This window comes from Schistocerca nitens, chromosome 6 (genome assembly GCF_023898315.1).
Source record: "Schistocerca nitens isolate TAMUIC-IGC-003100 chromosome 6, iqSchNite1.1, whole genome shotgun sequence".
NCBI classification, from domain to species: Eukaryota; Metazoa; Arthropoda; class Insecta; order Orthoptera; family Acrididae; genus Schistocerca; species Schistocerca nitens.
This window is the reverse complement of record NC_064619.1, coordinates 541,685,845-541,706,321: the sequence shown is the minus strand read 5'-3', so window position 1 is coordinate 541,706,321 and position 20,477 is coordinate 541,685,845. Positions and strand designations below refer to the sequence as shown.

At 40.4% G+C, this 20,477-nt stretch overlaps 1 protein-coding gene across 2 annotated transcripts in view; it reads left to right on the top strand.

Moving 5' to 3' along the window:
- The window catches only part of LOC126262282 (focadhesin), a 298,944-nt gene that overhangs the window by 115,344 nt on the left and 163,123 nt on the right, over nucleotides 1–20,477 (top strand). For both annotated transcript variants that reach the window (XM_049958798.1, XM_049958799.1), the window contains exons 10-11: nucleotides 6,815–7,018; nucleotides 9,018–9,158. In XM_049958798.1, coding sequence (XP_049814755.1) covers nucleotides 6,815–7,018; nucleotides 9,018–9,158 — 345 coding nt within the window. The remainder of the gene's footprint in view (nucleotides 1–6,814; nucleotides 7,019–9,017; nucleotides 9,159–20,477) is intronic.

Here is a 20,477-nt window from a genome sequence, read left to right as displayed (position 1 = left end):
TAAGGCCATGGGCAAGAGGGTTGTTGGTGTATAGGGAGGTGGCATCAGTGGTTACTGGTAGAGATCCAGGAGGCAAAGGGAAAAGTTAGTGAAGAAAGTGGTTAGTATCTTTGATGTGGGAGCCCAGGTTTTGGGCAATAGCTTGGAGGTGTTGGTCAACATGGGTGGAAATTCTTTCAGTGGGAGCTGAATAGTCAGCTACAGTGAGGCAGTCAGGATTGTAAGATTTATGGGTTTTGGGAAGCATATAGAAGTTGGGTGTGTGGAATGGTGTTGCGGCGAAGAGGGAGATGGACTCACTGGAGAGGTTCTGAGAAGGGCCCATGGATTTTGGTAGGGATTGAAAGTTGTGTTGGGCTTCTGGGATGAAATCACTATGGTAGAGCTTGTAGACAGAGGCCTTATGCCAGGTAGTCAGTATGACTCATTACGACAGTGATGGAGTCTTTGTCTGCAGGGAGGATGATTAGGTCAGGATAGGAGTTGTCCTTGCAACACATACTTAGCTCCTGCAATCGTCCTGGCCTCAATCTCCGATAACCCGCTGTCCCCACACCCTCCACCCAACAGTTCCTCCTCCTCCGTTCTGCCACCCCATCCTAGTCACGTCCCTAACATCACCTTGGGTGTGCACTGCTTACCACCAACTGTGACAACTGCACATCACGTGCCTAGCCCATGCACTTGCCACCCTTGCCTCCCGCATTCCAAGGCAACAAACCGGCTCCCTCCCATCGAGCTACTGGCCTTCCACCCCAACCTCTCTACCTGCCTCCTGCTCCCCCTCCCCCTCCCCCTCCCCTCCCTCTCCCTCTCCCTCTCCCACTCCCACTCCCCCTCCCTCTCCCCATCCCACTCCCCTCCCCCTCCCCTTCCCACCCCTCCCCACCCCTCCACCTCCCCTCCCCTTGCCTCCCCTTCCCTCCCCCTCCCCCTCCCCACCCCTCCACCTACGCCTCCCCCCTCCCTCTCGCCTTCCCCCTCCCCCTCCCCCTCGCCCTCGCCCTCGCCCTCGCCCTCGCCCTCGCCCTCGCCCTCGCCCCCGCCCCCGCCCCCCGCCCCCACCCCAGCCCCCGCCCCAGCCCCCGCCCCCGCACCCGCCCCCGCCCCCGCCAACTGACACAACCCCCAACCCAGGCTAGTCCACTTGCTAAAATGCAGCACTAACATTCTTCATCCAGCTAATGTCACGTAGTGTTAGAAGTGTGTGTGTGTGTAAGTTTTCTTTCTTTTTTTTATGTGTGCCTGTTGACGACTCAGTGCTTCTGGTTTTCATTGAGTGGTCGATGTGCCTGTTGACGACTCAGTGCTTCTGATTTTCATTCAGTGGTCTACTTTACTCCAAATTACGAGGGCTATCCACAAAGTACATTACGTTTTGGAATTAAAAATAAATAAAGTATTGGAAATTTTTTTATTATATACAGATGAAAGCCACACTTAAATACTAATTTTCTACATAGTTGCAATTTCAATTAAGGCACTTATCGTAGCGATGGACGAGCTTGGAAATTCCTTCGTCGTAAAATTCGGCCGCCTGCGCCTTCAACCACGTGGTTACCTCTTCTTGAAGCTGTGCGTCGTCATCAAAACGCTGCATACCCAACCACTTCTTCATTGCTGGGAATAAGTGGAAGTCGCTCGGTGCCAGGTCGGGACTGTACGGCGGATGAGGAAACAAATCCCACTTAAAAGATTCGAGAACTTCACGAGTGGCATTTGCCGTGTGGGCCCGGGCGTTGTCGTGAATCAGCAAGATCTTTGAGCCCAACTTTCTCCTGCACTTGTTTTGTATCGCTCTTCTGAGGTTGTGCAGAGTTTGGCAATACCTTTGAGAGTTTATTGTAGTGCCTCTTTCCAGGAAATCCACAAAAATCACACCTTTTCTGTCCCAAAAGACAGTCATTACGTGGCTGAAGGCGCAGGCGGCCGAATTTTACGACGAAGGAATTTCCAAGCTCGTCCATCGCTACGATATGTGCCTTAATTTAAATGGCAACTATGTAGAAAAGTAGTATTTAAGTGTGGCTTTCATCTGTATATAATAAAAAAATTTCCAATACTTTATTTATTTTTAATTCCAAAACGTAATGTACTTTGTGGATAGCCCTCGTATAACAACTGCCAATATGAGTAATGTTAGTACTGCAATTGTGTATTGAACCATTCATAGAAAAATTATTTATTGTAAAATGTGTTCAAGGTGTCTGCCATGATTGTTGACTCAAATACTCAAAGACTCTTAGGTATAATTTGTTTTTAAAGGTAAGTAATGACTGTCTAGATTGTGCTGTAATCTCCAGTGAAATGTGAATTCACCACTATGTACCATCACACACACACTTGAATAAGAACCATCCACATTCTTCCATTAAGAAAAGAATATGTATATCAGCTATCAGCCAATAGAGTTATGTTACCAGTTTTCAGGACTGTTCAGGACAATATACTGTGAACAGTGAGTACTCTGGTACTAAATATGCAAGTGGTTATTTTTACTAGAACCCCAATTGAGTGTATAGCAATGTTACAGTGGAAACTGCAAACAAAACAGTACCCTTCTAATCTAGCATGCTTCAGTATGAAATGAAATTTGTAAGCAGAATAAAACAGGATGCTCTCTCAAAAAGTGTAATTCTGCTCTACAATAGCACCTCCCCCCACAATATAAAAAAATGTGACAGTTCATCAAAAATGTATTTGGGGAGTGATGCCACATACACTTTACAGTCATATCATTTAACATTTATTTGTTCACTAGGCTCAAAGAATTGCAGCTTTAAGTTCAAATATAACAAAGCAATCATGCAAACCATACATGAGTTGCTAGAATTATAAAACTCACATGGCAATGGGATAAATGTCTAAATGTTTGTGGAGACTAGATTGAAAAATACACTTCTGTACAAAACTTAAGGATGATGATGTGACTTACCAAACGAATGCGCTGGCGGGTCGATAGACACACAAACAAACACAAACATACACACAAAATTCTAGCTTTCGCAACCAATGGTTGCTTTGTCAGGAAAGAGGGGAGGAGAGGGAAAGGCGAAAAAATGTGGGCTTTAAGGGAGAGGGTAAGGAGTCATTCCAATCCCGGGAGCGGAAAGACTTACCTTAGGGGGAAAAAAAGGACGGGTATACACTCGCGCACACACACACACACATATCCATCCACACATATACAGACACAAGCAGACATATTCAAAGAGGAAGAGTTTGGGCAGAGATGTCAGTTGAGGCGGAAGTGCAGAGGCAAAGATGTTGTTGAATGACAGGTGAGGTATGAGTGGCGGCAACTTGAAATTAGCGGAGATTGAGGCCTGGTGGGTAACGGGAAGAGAGGATATATTGAAGAGCAAGTTCCCATCTCCGGAGTTCGGATAGGTTGGTGTTAGTGGGAAGTATCCAGATAACCCGAACCGTGTAACACTGTGCCAAGATGTGCTGGCCGTGCACCAAGGCATGTTTAGCCACAGGGTGATCCTCATTACCAACAAACACTGTCTGCCTGTGTCCATTCATGCGAATGGACAGTTTGTTGCTGGTCATTCCCACATAGAATGCATCACAGTGTAGGCAGGTCATTTGGTAAATCACGTGGGTGCTTTCACACGTGGCTCTGCCTTTGATCGTGTACACCTGACAACAGCTTTCGCATCCCGCAACTACCCTCCCGACCTGGTACAGAAGCAAATAACCAGAGCCACTTCCTCATCCCCTCAAACCCAGAACCTCCCACAGAAGAACCACAAAAGTGCCCCACTTGTGACAGGATACTTTCTGGGACTGGATCAGATACTGAATGTGGCTCTCCAGCAGGGATACAACTTCCTCAAATCCTGCCCTGAAATGAGATCCATCCTTCATGAAATCCTCCCCACTCCACCAAGAGTGTCTTTCCACCGTCCACCTAACCTTCGTAACCTCTTAGTTCATCCCTATGAAATCCCCAAACCACCTTCCCTACCCTCTGGCTCCTACCCTTGTAACCGCCCCCGGTGTAAAACCTGTCCCATGCACCCTCCCACCACCACCTACTCCAGTCCTGTAACCCGGAAGGTGTACACGATCAAAGGCAGAGCCACATGCGAAAGCACCCACGTGATTTACCAAATGACCTGCCTACACTGTGATGCATTCTATGTGGGAATGACCAGCAACAAACTGTCCATTCGCATGAATGGACACGGGCAGACAGTGTTTGTTGGTAATGAGGATCACCCTGTGGCTAAACATGCCTTGGTGCACGGCCAGCACATCTTGGCACAGTGTTACACCGTCCGGGTTATCTGGATACTTCCCACTAACACCAACCTATCCGAACTCCGGAGATGGGAACTTGCTCTTCAATATATCCTCTCTTCCCGTTACCCACCAGGCCTCAATCTCCGCTAATTTCAAGTTGCCGCCACTCATACCTCACCTGTCATTCAACAACATCTTTGCCTCTGCACTTCCGCCTCAACTGACATCTCTGCCCAAACTCTTCGTCTTTGAATATGTCTTCTTGTGTCTGTATATGTGTGGATGGATATGTGTGTGTGTGTGTGTGTGTGTGTGTGTGTGTGTGTGTGTGTGTGTGTGTGTGTGTGCAAGTGTATACACGTCCTTTTTCCCCCCCCCCCCTAAGGTAAGTCTTTCCGCTCCCGGGATTGGAATGACTCCTTACCCTCTCCCTTGAAACCCACATCCTTTCGTCTTTCCCTCTCCTCCCCTCTTTCCTGACGAAGCAACCATTGGTTGCGAAAGCTAGAATTTTGTAAGTATGTTTGTGTTTGTTTGTGTGTCTATCGACCTGCCAGCGCTTTCGTTTGGTAAGTCACATCATCTTTGTTTTTAGATATATTTTTCCCACGTGGAATGTTTCCCTCTATTATAAACTTAAGGATGAGATAGAAAAAGTTACATAACATATTAACAACCCATGGGAAATGAATGAAAGTCCGCAAGCATGTTGTCAGATGTCTCCCAGTCATGCACAGATAGCTGGACATTACATGATGTGAAGTCAGTGCAACTATAGTGTCAGATGGGACTGGCCTCACTGCATGAGGCAATTGAAGAATCAGGAAAAGACTGTGTGTCATTCAGTGAGTATTTACAGTGCACTGTGATGGTGCTCTTCATTACAGCATGTGCTGAAGGCAACATTTCGGTGACTTCACATGGCGAAGAATCACCGGGACACTGGAAGAAACATCAAGTGTGGTGAATGTAGTACAGGAGTTTTGTATTTCACCTGCATGGAGAACATTCTGAACTGCTGCCCGGAGCAGGAGAGAAGGTTGACCATGATCAGCTACAGCAGCTGATGAACCCTGCATTATGCAACAAATAAGAAGGGCTCCATGTTAAACAGTGGGTGCAATTGCAGCTACATTTAACAGGACTGTAAGGCACACAATCTCATCCTTCATATTGTCATGGCGACTACTTCATGATGGTCTCTTTTCCTGATGACTAGCATGTCATGTTCTGTTGACACCTGCACATCGCTGGCTGCAATGATGTCAAGAGCGTGCGGACTGAACCAACAAGAAGTGAGGTCACATGCTCTTCTCAAATGAGAGATACAGTCTGAGTAGTGATTCTGGACATACCTTAAATGATGAGAGGTGGTAACATGTAATGCACCGAGGAACATTATTGAATATGATCGTTTTCATGGTCCAAGTGTTACTGTGTAGGGAGATGTAATTTTGCACAGGCATACTGCCCTCCAAATTGTTGAACTGGTACAGTCATTAGCCAACATTATTGTGACACTGTACTCCCCATGTGCATCTTTTCAGGGGTGCGTTCACCTCTGACATAATTTTTATGGATGAAATGTAGTGTGGCTAGGGCCTCCTATCGGGTAGACCAGTCGTCTGGCGCAAGTTATTTTAGTTGACACCACTTCAGTGACTTGCGCATTGATGGGGATGATATGATGATGATAAAGACAAAACAACGCCCAGTCCCTGAGCGGAGAAAATCTCCGACCTAGCCAGGAATCGAACTCGGGCCGAATGTCAATGGGTGACTGACTAGAACAGCACAGGTGAAGGAAGAGGGATATTTTGTGAGCAGATGGGCCTACCTGTTCTCCTGAGTTAAATCCCATTGAACTCATGTCTGATGTGGTGTAGAGACGTATTGCAGCTTGACTAAGTGCACTGAAGACCACCCAGCTGTTGTAAACTGCACTGGTGGAGGTATGGCATGCTCTCCCACAAGAACTCCCTACCAACATTGTGGCCAGCATAGGAGCATGTTGCAGAGCATGCACTGCCATTGTGGTGATCAGACACGCTTTTAAGAACCAGGTCCTGCCTTTTGTGATGTGCAGGAGAACATCATAAATCGTGGTGACTTCAATGTAGTTATTGGATTTGAATAAAAATAACATTTCTGTTCATCTCATTGTGTATTTCTGTCAGTTACCTTCTGTATTAGACTGTTGCAGTTCTTTTTGCGTATTGTCCAAGTTCCATGTGACTATGTTACTCGGCAGTGACATATTGTGCGAAAGTTTTTCTTCCTCAAGTTTTGCGCACCATTGTGTCATGTGTTTGTTTGTTATTGATTTTCATTTCCACAGCCATTTGTCTCATTAACTATTGAATGCCTCTTGCACTAATAGCCTAAGAGAAATTAGCAATTGCATAACATTGTGCTATTATAACTAACATGAAAATTACGTGGTAGTTTGTTGCTTCTGTAATAAAGATGTAAATAAAGTGTATTGATGTTCCATATTGCACACTAGTTTATTTGAAATTAATGTGTATTAAAGAAATGTTTTAATGTCTGGTCATTATTTCAGGCCTGCTCAACATGGAGAAGAACTTGTTTCTCTACTCTCAGACATTTTGAACAAGTGTAGTGGTGTTCAAGGTAGTCTTCCATCATCCATAGCCATTGAAGCCATTGCTGCCTTGTGTTCAGCTGATATTGTGGACATCACGACAACGTGGAAAAGTCTAGCACCAAGGCTAAGCCGAGATAAAAGACCTGCTGTCATCAGAAGGTTAACAAATTTGTGACAAATTTTTAAATTGTTTCACTTACTCCATTGAATTATAAAATATCACAGCCATTACCAAAACAAAACACAGTTCCTTCATAACTCCAGTGGTCAACATATTCTGCTCCTCCTTTATCTATTTTACTTCATCCTCTTCCTTTCCATACTCTGTATTTGTAGAGGTTGGTCACCATTGTTCTGATGCTGGCTTCCTCCTCCCCATGTATATCAAAAGGACATACCTGCCAGTGAACTGAAAGGTGTCTTGTGGTTTTGATTATCTTTTTCTACCCTACAAATGCTTTGGGGAATTAGTGTACTGAACCTGAGTCCTCCACATACCAGTCAGATAAATATGGCAAAATGCAGACCATTTACATAATTATCTTAAAGAGGATGAGCAATGGCTAATGTAACAATTTCTCCTTATAGATTTGTTGTAGACAACATACTTCACAAGGGTGTAAATATACCGTGAAGCTGTTGCAGGATGCCAGACTGTTTGAAGTGCTATCTGCAAAAGATTAAAAGTGGACACCACTAATACTTATTACCCACTTCTGTGCAACCAACACTTTTTCCTCAATTATGAGTTACCCCAGAACATGACACCGTAAGACATTATTCAATTAAAACAGAAAAGAAAGTCAATTTTTTGACATTTCTTTGCTAAAAATCTGATATCATCTGTAATGCAAAAATAACAAAGCTTAGACATTTAAGATCTGTGGTATGTGACTTGCAATTCAGTTTCTTATCATTATATACAGTTAAGAATTTAGAATACTCTCTTTTTGACTTGCCTTCATGCATTATTTCTAATGATGTGGTCAGACCTTGTTCAATACAGAGCTGCATGTATTTTGTTTTATTCGGTTTCAGTGACAGTCCATTTGCAGAGAACAAGTTATTATTTGTCAAGCAAATTTTATTTACTTATTCAAGTGCTGAAGTTAGGTGTGATTATAATATTTGCACCAACAGCAAAGAGAATTATTTCTACTTGTTGGATAAAAGAATGTAGACATCAGTGGACCCAATATTGACCATTGTGGTACATCTGCAGTGATGTTCCCCATCCTGAAGATACTTTTTCATTATGCACATTCTGGAATAAAGCTGTAACTCTAGTTACTGTGTGGAAAATGTGTTTAAAGTTAAAGAAAAATGTGTTTAAAGTTAAAGGAAAATAATTATGGTTTGTAATATGGAGTATATGAAGTTGGGTGGAGGGACAGATAAAATGGCACCCCAAAGGGAAATGAGATAGGAAAAGTATGATCAGAAATGTTATAGCAGGAAAGGAAGAATACAGCTTGAAAGTCAGTTACTCATCCTCCCCTCCAATACAGCACCCACTATGTGGTGGGTCATGTCCCCAACTTTTTGGAGATGAGTGATGTTTATTTGTTCTACAGAATGCAAATTGTGTGTATTCCACTCCACAGTCTCAACTACAAAAATGTGTTACAGAATGCAAATTGTGGGTATTCTCTTCCACAGTCCCACCTACAAAATTGTATCTTTGCAAACTGGACTCACATCCTGCCCCACCATATACAACAAATGTATCACTCCGGTAACCATTTCTCATGGAATCTCAAAACTAGTTCTTTGTTTACTGCAAAACTAACATAAGTTGCCATCCCTTATATGAAATTCTGGGTGTCCTGGTGCCTCTTCCTCCCACTTTTCCGTTTCATCACCTCTTTCAGGTTCACTATAGTCCAGATGCACAGATGCATTGTACTGTGTGACTGTGTGTGTGTGTGTGTGTGTGTGTGTGTGTGTGAGAGAGAGAGAGAGAGAGAGAGAGATTATGCATGCCCAGCAGAAGCAGTTTACTTTTTTTTCTTTTTTTTTTTTTTTTTAATATAAAGTAAATCATCTGTTACTGACTAGGTACAAGGTAAGCTGCTCCTGTCTGGGTATCTGAGTAGTATTCAGTCTTCCTGTAAAGTGAGATAGTTGCTTTAATAATAAACAATTGCATTTGTTTCAGTCTCTGTAAGCTGTTTTCCTTGGTACCAACTCTGAGATCATCAGGAACAGCTTATGAAAATCTCGTAAAGGAAGTTTTAGCCAAACTGTGGTCATACATTTCAACAAACGAAAACATTGATGTCATCAAAGCTGCATTTGAGTGAGTTAATTTGTATTTAATTTTTGATTCATTATGATTAAATCTGATAAATTTTAAGATGACTGACTGAGAGTTAATTATTGCCTCTATGGGCAGTACAGAACCCGACCAAAAAAGAGAGAGACTGTTTACATTATTAAGGAACTATTTATGTACTTACTAAGTATTTTCAGTTAATGATGGTCACCTGTGATCCCCATAAATCTGAATTCCTTCCTCAGTTCAAGACGTTTCTACATGTCTTCACGTTTTTTTCCAGTGAGATTGCCCAGGATCTGCACCATTTTCACTATATGGTCCAGCACAAGCTCTTATTAGTGAACTGCCCATTCATTGTTAACACGTCAGTTAATTTGGAGTAAAAATAAGTATGTATCATTATTATTTTTGATTTGTAAACAGGTCCCTATGCATCCCATTCAGTGAAGTGTGAGGATACAGATTTTTTGCATTTTTAAGTCTTGGATTTTTTCCTGTAGAGTTAAATCTGCCATCGCATATAAATGAATAATCATGTTTTTTATTTATGTTGTGTGAAAGGGAACATTTCAAATGAAACCAGATCTGCATCTTTACACATGATATTATAAGTTATTATAAATATGTGTTTTGTAGCATGTTGGGGTTTAGTGACACTAGATATTGAACATCAGTGACAGAAGAGAGCAAAGGTCATTGTTTTGTTATGGATGGCAGGTGGGAAACTGGCACATTGTGGGTGGTGGAATGGGTTCTTTATTTGGCTCAGCGGGTGAGGTGTGAAAGAAACATTGGTGGTTCCACTAACAGTCATTTATTGAGGCATAAGAACCTTTAAACGGAGTAATCAATTCCTCGTGGCTGCAGAGCAACAGATTCATAGTGTGCAGATTCTAGTGACCACTGATATGACGACGGCTCATGTTGCAGCAGTGTGCCAGTGGCGTATTCTTCCATTCAGTACAGTGCTCGTGACTCAGTGGAACAGTGGTATGGTACAGTGGTATGGTCTTCTCTGTGTGAATTCTCTTGTCGCATTACTAACAAGCGGCTACGGCGTGGCACAGAGTGCTCTATCCTGCAATCGAACCAGCGACCCTCAGGTTCAGCATCTACTGGTGGAGTTCATCAACCTCAATGTTCACAGGTGACTCATTTGGTGAGGCCGTAGTCCCTTCATCCTCACCAGCCACCTGGGTAAGTACCACACAAACTTCTTTCTGTTAACATCTGGGATGGCATCTTCTGCGTTGCCCTATTGGCACGGTATCAACATCTTCTGTTGAGCAGTATAGTGGCTAAGTCACTGTAGAAAATTATGACATCCACTGAATACCATCAGTCCATCCAACCAGATGACGTTTCTTTGTGTCTCCTTTCTCCCCTCAAAGATCCTCCTCATGCCTGTTTGATGGAGATATTTATTTGGTGTTTTTGCCAATGTCGCGAAGTTTCTAGGGCAGTGACTGACTCTTCTGTCGTTGATCTATGCTTCTCACGTTGGGCAAAAATGTGACCAATGTCAGCATTTGTGCCAGCTTTCCATTGTTTTACCTCTATGGTTGGGCAGTGCCTTTTTCTCCTCCTCCACATTGCCAGATGCATAACACTCGTGTCTTCAGTATGCTGACAGTTCCTGATGCGCGAACTGTACTGGTCGTTGTTCTCCTTGGATGCATTGCCTGTCTGATTGGTTGTTCATCTGTCAAAGTGCTGTCTGCTGCTGCTCAAACTCCGCCGATCATCAGCCTTCTCACGTTGGGCAGATATGTGACCAATGTTGTCGCATGTGCCGGCTTTCCTTGTTCGACTGCTTCTAATTCCGAATATTGTGGCTTAACATGTCAAAGTCTCTAAAATTTTCACTTAACTTACAACAAGTCTTTACTTATTTTTATGCTTTGATCAACCGTAAATAACACGTAATTATTATAAAAAACCATAAATAACACATGATTATTATACACCCTACGTTTCCTGTTGTATTGGTATTTGTTTGAGGTACTTCTTGAGCAGTGTGTGGTGATTGAGTTCATCAGCAGATGGCTTTACATCACAACAAGTATATCACAGAGGTTCTAACTGCTGGAGGGAGCCTTTGGAGTAGACAACAATGGGAACTGCTGAGGAAGAATGTGTATTAAAATGCAAAAATCAAATGAGAAGCTTTAAGTGTACGTCAGTTGTATTCCACACTGAAAATATGCTTGCAAATGTTCATACAATAATTGTAAATGGAGATATAATCCAGTGGAACTTTGAGAGCAGAACTGAATTAAGTATAATTTTTTTTGATTTTTCCACCCAGAACCCTTTCATGTGGCAACCCTGTAGTATCTTACAAATCTGGAATTCAAGAAGTCTGAGTTGAGAATAAAAATACAAGACAAAATGAATGAAGAAGAATTTTGTTACAAGAAAATGCTATGTTTCGCATCAAGAATCTACTATGTTTTCATTGTCACATATCTTTTCATGTGGCAACAATGGCAAGAAATATGAATCTGTTGTCAAGAAGTTGGATTTAAAAACTAACGAATAATATGCTATTTTCATCTGGGCTTCGATCCTGCTGCAAGATTTCTTGAAAGTTTTTTTATGTAATGGGTGTATCACTCAAGATTCAAGAAATTTCACTATCCACAGCTTCCAGATGTTTAACAAAAAAAAAAAAAAAGGGTCTGTAGTAGGCTGTAATGTGGTTTTTATTTAATCACACAGTTGTCTAATTTCGACTATTTGTCATTGTCAGCACCTGTAAAACCAATGTGGAAAAGCACTACATTTTCTGCATACATCGCCATATATAAATATCACTTTACACACCTCACATTAAGACAAAACATTGCTGCACACATTTCTTACTACCACATGGTAACTGACAGCAGCTGGTAATTTGTAAAAGCTCTCGATAGTACGTATGATAGGCACGTTACAAATATTGCTGGTGTTCCAGGCTTAGTTGATATCACGTATAAAAACAGTCAGCGACCAAAGACTACATTAAGGGCATACAAATGCACATTATATATTGACATAAATATACATGAGGTATGTTCAAAATTCCAGAAATAATAGAAACAGAATACTCCATCAACTGCTGGTGTGCCAGGTATAACGACTGCCTGATAGTGTAAGTCATAAGTGCCTGAATTTTTTTGTAAGTGACAACCAAATATGCAGCGTGTGAAATGGTGGCAACCAAATGACAGCTGCATTATAAGATGTGTTAACCAGTATTGAGAACATGAAGTATTTCTTGACTTACAGTGTCTGATAGTGTCACTATATAAAATACATTAAATAGCCATTGGACTGGTTCAATATAAAGAGAAATAATGTGGGAAATAACTATAAATGAGGAGAAGAGAAGCCTCAAAACAGTAAGGGTTATGTGTCCACATGACATAAGCATAACACCAAAATATAAAATGTGTAAAACTCAATATCACACTCCACTCCTAAACGAAGAAAGTTTGTTCTCAACATTCACTACATCAAACATTATTGGATGTACTGTAAGTATTATGTGTTTATTGCCCTTCCCTCCATTTTACAGTTGTTGACACATTTTTTATTCTGAATAAGTAGTCTGTATTAGCTCATCTGTATACTTGATATGCATCAGACAATAATGCATACCTGTTCCCGTCTTAATTCTGCTGTGGTTACCATATATCTTTCCTCAAAGAATGTGATGTGTTACCATGTACTTGCTCAACATTAGAGGCATGTATATGGTTGTGGGAAAATTGTTTTGGAAACCGTAAATATCCAGTAATGTTTGATGTAAATCTTGAGTAACAGACTGTTCTTCCTTTAGGAGTAGGATATTGATTTTTACACATTTTATATTTGGTGTTATACTTACTTCACACAGCCTCATAACCCTTCCTATTTTGAGGCTTTTTTTCTCCTCATTTACAGTTACTTCCCATGTTACTTCTCTTTATATTGAACCAATCCAATGACTTTTTAATGTAGTTTATTTTGTTATACTGTGATACACTGTAAGTCAAGAAATACTTTATATTCTCAATATTGGTTGCTACATCTTACAACAAAAGTGACATTTGGTTGCCACACTTTCACACATTGTATATTGGTTGTTATTTGTTGTTGTGGTCTTCAGTTTAGAGACTGGTTTGATGCAGCTCTCCATGGTACTCTACCCTGTGCAAGCCTCTTCATCTCTGAAAAACTATTTCAACCTACATCCTTCTGAATCTGCTTAGTGTTTCATCTCTTGGTCTCCCTCTACGATTTTTATGCTCCACATTGCCCTCAAATATTATATTGGTGGTCCATTGATGCCTCAGAACATGTCCTACCACCCAGTCCCTTCTTCTAGTCAAGTTGTGCCACAAATTCCTCTTCTCCTCAATTCTATTCAGTACCTCCTCATTAGCTGCATTGTCTACCCATCTAATCTTCATCGTTCCTCTGTAGCACCACATTTCGAAAGCTTCTATTTTCTTCTTGTCTAAACTATTTATCATCCATGTTTCACATCCATACATGGCTGCATTCCATACAAATACTTTCAAAAAAGACTTGCTGACTCAGTGTTAACAAAGTTTTCTTCTTCAGAAGTGCTTTTCTTGCCATTTTATATCCTCTCTACTTCGGCCATCATCAGTTATTTTGCTCCCCAAATAGCAAAACTCATCTACTACTTGTGCCTCATTTCCTAATCTAATTTCGTCATTATCACCTGATTTAATTTGACTACATTCCATTATCCTCATTTGCTTATATTGTTTATTGACTGATATCATTTATTGACTGAGCTAGAAAGACAGTCAAACCTTTTTCAGCATAATTTACAAGAGTAATGAATGCTGGAATGCGTGCTGTGAGACTGTGTGAAACAGACTAGGGACTGTTTACTTGTTTCAGTGGGTGATAAACTATGTTTCAATTGAATAACTCTTTTCATCATTTTTCTGCAAAGAAAAATGGTCCATAAACCTTTGTACGGGATACGGCACAGAACATGTTGATCTTCAATGAGTCTCTTCCTGGACTTTGATTTGAAGGTCATACCTGTATACCCATGTTTCTTCACCTTCTTTAGCAGTGTGGATCATTGTCAACTTCATTCAGCAATTCCTGAGCAATGTCTACGCAATGTTGTTTCTGGTCCAAATTCAACAACTTTGGAACAAACTTTGCTGCTACATATTTCATGCTCAAAACCTCCAAAAAATTGCTTGGCATGAGCCAAAGGATATCCTAGCATCATCGACAATGTTTCTGGCGATGATTCAGTGATTTTACAGAACCATTTTCTTTGCTTCTTTCACATTGTCATCAGTAACTGATGTGTTAGAGTGCCCAGACCAGTTGTCTTCTTGACCCCCTTTGAAACATTTATACAATTTGTAAACTTTTCAAATGGGTTCTGCACTTTGCTCCATTTTTCAAGTAAAATTTCATGTAAATTCTTTGATCCATCTTTTTCAAAAGTAAAAATTCACCAAGCACTTGTAAACACATATAACCATTTTGATTGTCAACAATAAACTAAATATTCAAAATAGCTGAAAATGCAAACATACAGCAGGAACAAGTGTACCAACGAGAAAAAAAATTTGAAAATATGATCTACAATTCCCGTGAAATTAAGAAATTCACGTTACTTTTTGATCACCCATGTATGCCTATAAGGAATGGTGTACCACTCGCAGCCATGTAACATGGTATAAGAACAAGAGCGTAAGAAGATCCGAATTGACAAGGATCAGAAATGCCTGTCATGCTTTGTCAGTGACAGTAGGTTGTAAACATGACAGGAATTGCTGCTGTTAGTGAATGCAGGTCCATGTCAACCAGTTTCTGAGCAAACATTTTGGAAGAAACTGCATACCTTAAAAAAGTCCCCCGCTCACAGTTGCACATAAAGCTGTTTGTCTTCTACAGGAAACTGGATGGTAGCTGACTGTATAACACTCCTGTCCGCTGTTACTACTGCACCCTAACCTCAATGCTAGAAACAGGTTGTGACATAAAACTATTTTGTAAAAGCAATTATGGCACAAAGCAGCAGAGCAGTGTTACCCTCTGGGAGGAAATTTGTTAAGTTGACCGTGCTGTACCTAACAGAAGTGGCTTATCGGAAATGAAAGTCAGAATTACGTAAATATTTGAACAGTACCAAACAAAATTTTGCCTATCTGCACTGTTCAACGGATAAAGAAAACGGCCGCCAGCCTAACTAGGCAAGAGAATGATTAACATTCTCGTTCAAGAAAGTAGTTATTAGTAACTCTAATGGACAAACATAACCTAAACTTGGCCACACGCGAGTGCAATGAACTCTGACACACATATGTTTTAAGATTGAAGCTAACAACTGGAGCAGCACAAACTATTTGCAAAATTATAACAGGTACAGAAAAACACTATCACTTTCAGGGCTTACACAAACTGAGTGGTCTTTATACTGTTAATATGCACACAAGAGAGACAAGCACTTAGTAATCATGAACATATAATTTCCTACTATGCAGTTTTCTACTTTTACTACCGTGAGACATAAAATTAACATTAATGTAAAATACTGACCCACTTTCTGAGATCAACAACAGGCAGTAATGTAATCATTTACTAAGCAAAAATCTATATGCCTCAGTCTTGAGAGATTTTAATTTGCAGTTGGCAACAGCACTTTAATAAACAGTTTTAATAGGAAAATTATTTTCAGCAAACAATATTTACTTTAACTCACTCTCTTGCCACATTAACTTTAACTTTCTTTTTACTAAGTTCAAGAGGCATTAATTAGCATAACATTGGTCATAAAACTTCTTTCAGTAGGGACACTCGGTGATTACTTTAGTCCAAACGGAAAGGAACCTGAGAGGTGTTATGATGAGGAGAAAAATCAAGGTTGGTACATAAATTCAGATATAAATTACCTTATATTTGAGCACAATAACACATCCATTAAGCTGATCCTTCACTGTACATCATTGTAGTATTACGTTACAGTGATTGCGCAACGTGGTGGCAACTGCATGTTGGTAGTTGGATTCGCAGACTGAATTGCTGGACTCTGTCATTTCTTGGTGGCGACGACAGATACAAATTCCAGAATAGTTCCAGCTATTTATCCATCCATCCGAGGCATTGGAAAGTAGCAGGAAAAGCCTCTCTCTGAACCAGGACAATATGCACACTTTTACATGGCAGTGCACGGACTCGTAGCTCGCCCCCGACTGCTGGCTCGTCCCCGACTGCTGGCTCGTCCCCGACTGACTATCGGTTCATCCCCGACTGACTATCGGTTCCACCTTTTCCACCTAGGCCAACCACAATTTGCGCGCGCTACACAGTTCCGTTCCCGAGGGGAACCACAACAACTCTTACATATAGAATAGCTAAGAGCCCTAAGTGAGGATCAGCAATTTACATAACAGCAACCAAATACATTAAATAAAACAGAACATTTGCACATATTGAAATTTCTACCAAAAATTATTCACACAAAATTACAATCATATACAGTAAGTTTTATTCCCTCCAAATGGGACAAAGCATTTAAACGAGAGATATGCTACACAGCATACAATCAGACCATGACTCAAAGTTTGTGCGAAGAAAGAAATATACAGTTTTATGTTATCGATTCAATCGCACACAGTTACAGGAGCTCAGCGATGTAACATTAAATGACACAAAAGTAAAAATAAATCAGCACAGCAGTAGAGCTATGGTGTTACAACAGCAGCGGCATAGTGTTGTATGATGAGTCATGATACTGGATCTTGATGCAAGGCACTGAGAGTACTGATGCCACAATGAGGCATTTAACCTGCAGTGTGTGCAGAGCATAGTTCAGACTAGAGATGGTTTTGCAATTGTTTGGAGATGTCTTTTGTGTCATTAGCTTGGGCCCACTCATTCAGGTTACCATGAGCATGTGCCTAAATATTTATTTCAAAATTCTCGGTGACCAAATGTTGCCCGTTCTTCTACACCTTCATGATAAATAAGCCTTGGACACTGCTATCTTCCAAGTAACAACAACCATGTTTGCAGAGCTGCAAGCTCATGTTTCTGGTTTGCTGTGCCTTGAGTACGCTATCACACATCAATTGGATCATTAAATCAAATGATTTTAATGCCAAATAGAATGTCTGGGACTATTTGGAACAACAGGAGAAACAAAGCAATCAGTACCCCACAATTTGGTAATGCTGCTGGATCTAATCTCAACAAGTGGCATCATCTGGATAAGGCATACCTGCAGATTCATGTGGACTCACTTTCTCATTGATTTGAGGTCATAATTAAGGCTAAAGCCAGTGTATCATACGGAACATGCCTGTCACACTCGGTTCTTAATATTTGAATAAATGTTAAGTTTAACATAATGATTTATCTCCAAGTAGTCTTTACAGTGGAACTAGGGAACTGCTTGTCAACATAATTACAGTTCAGATTCACTTTGCCCAAAAATGGAACAGCAGAAAAGATTTTCGTTTAATATTGACTAATACAGCCATTAGCAGTCCCACTAGCCCTCAGAATTACATGAATGGCTCATGACTGCAGTGACAGATGTTCAGGGTGTCAGATTCGATGTTAAATTAAAACCAGATTCCCAAACCATATCTTCTGAGACTCCATAATAAGTTCACAGCAAATTTTTTTGTAAATCTCGCTTGCCTCAAAAATATTCTAAATTTGCACTCTGTACAATACTTCATATGAGTACTTGCAACATGTTACATTTAAGTTGATCTGACTGTTGAGGACTGTTTCTCTGTGATTAAATTTCTTTCTTGATACTACAATTGAAGTAAAATTAGCTTCCACTAATGATGCTAGTCATCAGTCAGTGCCTCCAAATCATGTTCAAGCGAATTTCATTTTGCAGCAATGACCATACCTCATCAACACCAAATAAAATTACAGCTTGCTATGAAATTAGGATCTTGAAAATTTAAAATAAATAGATTTTCAAACATTGATTATTTTCATTAATTAGGATCTTTTTACTATGTTAATAGTCTTCTTCCAATCAAGTTGGTAAATCTCATCTTTTGACTTGATTTTGGTTCCTAAAATATTTTCAAAGTTATGTAGTGGGAACCTTGAGAAAAAAATCAGTGTGACAGGAATTTGGACTTTGCACAGCCTCATTAAACAAGCTGCTTTATAATCTATTACAAAATTGGAGTCTGTGCCATTAATACTGCTGGTACTTAATTCACTAAGATTTTAGTTGAACATGCAGAAAATATGAAGTACAGAATTAACAGTACACATTCAAAAATAACATTCAGGGAATCCATTTCTGTTAAAAGACATTTAGTAACCAAATTTTAGTGTTATAGGTATTATTTGCAATGCTCTCAAAAACAGTGATAATTATTAATTAGAGATGAAAATATTTAACTCCAAAATTATGGATTTTTGTATTTATGATATTTGAAAAATTCTCTGTGGTATGACAAAAAATATATATGTTATTGTACAAAAAAATCATGTGGCATTAAATGGTTACTGCTCTACACTGAAATATAGCTGCATGCAGCACAAGAAACAACCTAGTGGAGCATGGAGAAGTCACACTTGCTTTTCGTCACCATAACCAAAAGTTCCTTAATAATGTGAGCACTCTCATTTCTTTTTGTCAGTATATGTATCTGTAACTTAATTGGAAGCTTAAAATGAAAGGTCAGGTCAGTCAGGCCCCATGATGACACAACCCACCTGTAATGTGGATAAGGGCTGAAAAAGTTGAAAGGAAAGCCATCATAAATCATAGATGGTACATTGGTAAGTACTGTGTCAGTTTCAGTCCAGAGATGATAAGGGCATAGTGAGAAGTAATGATAGAAGAAAAAAGTGTTGTAATAAAGTATAAATCTTAGGGTATGAGTGGCCTACCTTTTTTAATCTTCACCGAACTGTCTTTCCCTCCCTCCCCAAGGAACTAACACTTAGCTCAGAAAACTATACAGGGTGGTCCATTGATCATGACCGGGCCAAATATCTCGCAAAATAAGTGTCAAAGTAAGAAACTATAAAGAACAAAACTTGTCTAGCTTGAAGGGGGAAACCAGATGGCGCTATGGTTGGCTCGCTAGATGGTGCTGCCATAGGTCAAACAGATATCAACTGCGTTTTTTAAAATAAGAATTCCCATTTTTTATTACATATTCGTGTAATACATAAAAAAATATGAATGTTTTAGTTGGACCACTTTTTTCGCTTTGTGATAGGTGGCGCTGTAATAGTCACAAACATATGGCTCACAATTTTAGATGAACAGTTGGTGACAGGTAGGTTTTTTAAATTAAAATACAGAACATAGGTACGTTTGACCTTTTTATTTTGGTTGTTCCGATGTGATACATGTACCTTTTGTGAACTTATCATTTCTGAGAACGCATGCTGTTACAGTGTGATTACCTGTAAATACCACATTAATGCAATAAATGCTCAAAATCCGTAATGTTCGCACATGCATTGACGATATGCTGACACATGTTGTCAGGCGCTGTCAGTGGATCACGATAGCAAATATCCTTCAACTTTCCCCACAGAAAGAAATCCGGTTTACATTACTGCTGTTGGTGAATGATGCTTCAACACTAAATAGAATGCTTGCAAAAAATCTGTCATCATCCCGTAATTTCTCTTGTGCCCATTGGCAGAACTGTACACGGCGTTCAAAGTCATCGCCATGCAATTCCTGGTGCATAGAAATATGGTACGGGTGCAATTGATGTTGATATAGCATTCTCAACACCGACGTTTTTAAGATTCCAGATTCTTGCGCAATTTGTCTGCTACTGATGTGCGGATTAGCCGCGACAGCAGCTAAAACACCTACTTGGGCATCATCATTTGTTGCAGGTCGTTGTTGACGTTTCACATGTGGCTGAACACTTCCTGTTTCCTTAAATAACGTAACTATCTGGCGAACGGTCCGGACACTTGGATGATGTCGTCCAGGATACCGAGCAGCTTACATAGCACATGCCCGTTGGGCATTTTGATCACAATAGCCATACATCAACAGGATATCGACCTTTTCCGCAACTGGTAAACGGCCCATTTTAACACGGGTAATGTATCCCGAAGCAAATACCGTCCACACTGTTCGTCTAAAATTGTGGGGCATATGTTTGTGACTATTACAGCGCCATCTATCACAAAGCGAAAAAAAGTGGTCAAACTAAAACATTCATATTTCTTTACGTACTACACGAAAATGTAATAAAAATGGGGGTTCCTATTTACAAAAAACGCAGTTGATATCCATTTGACCTATGGCAGCGCCATCTAGTGGGCCAACCATAGTGCCATCTGGTTTCCCCCTAC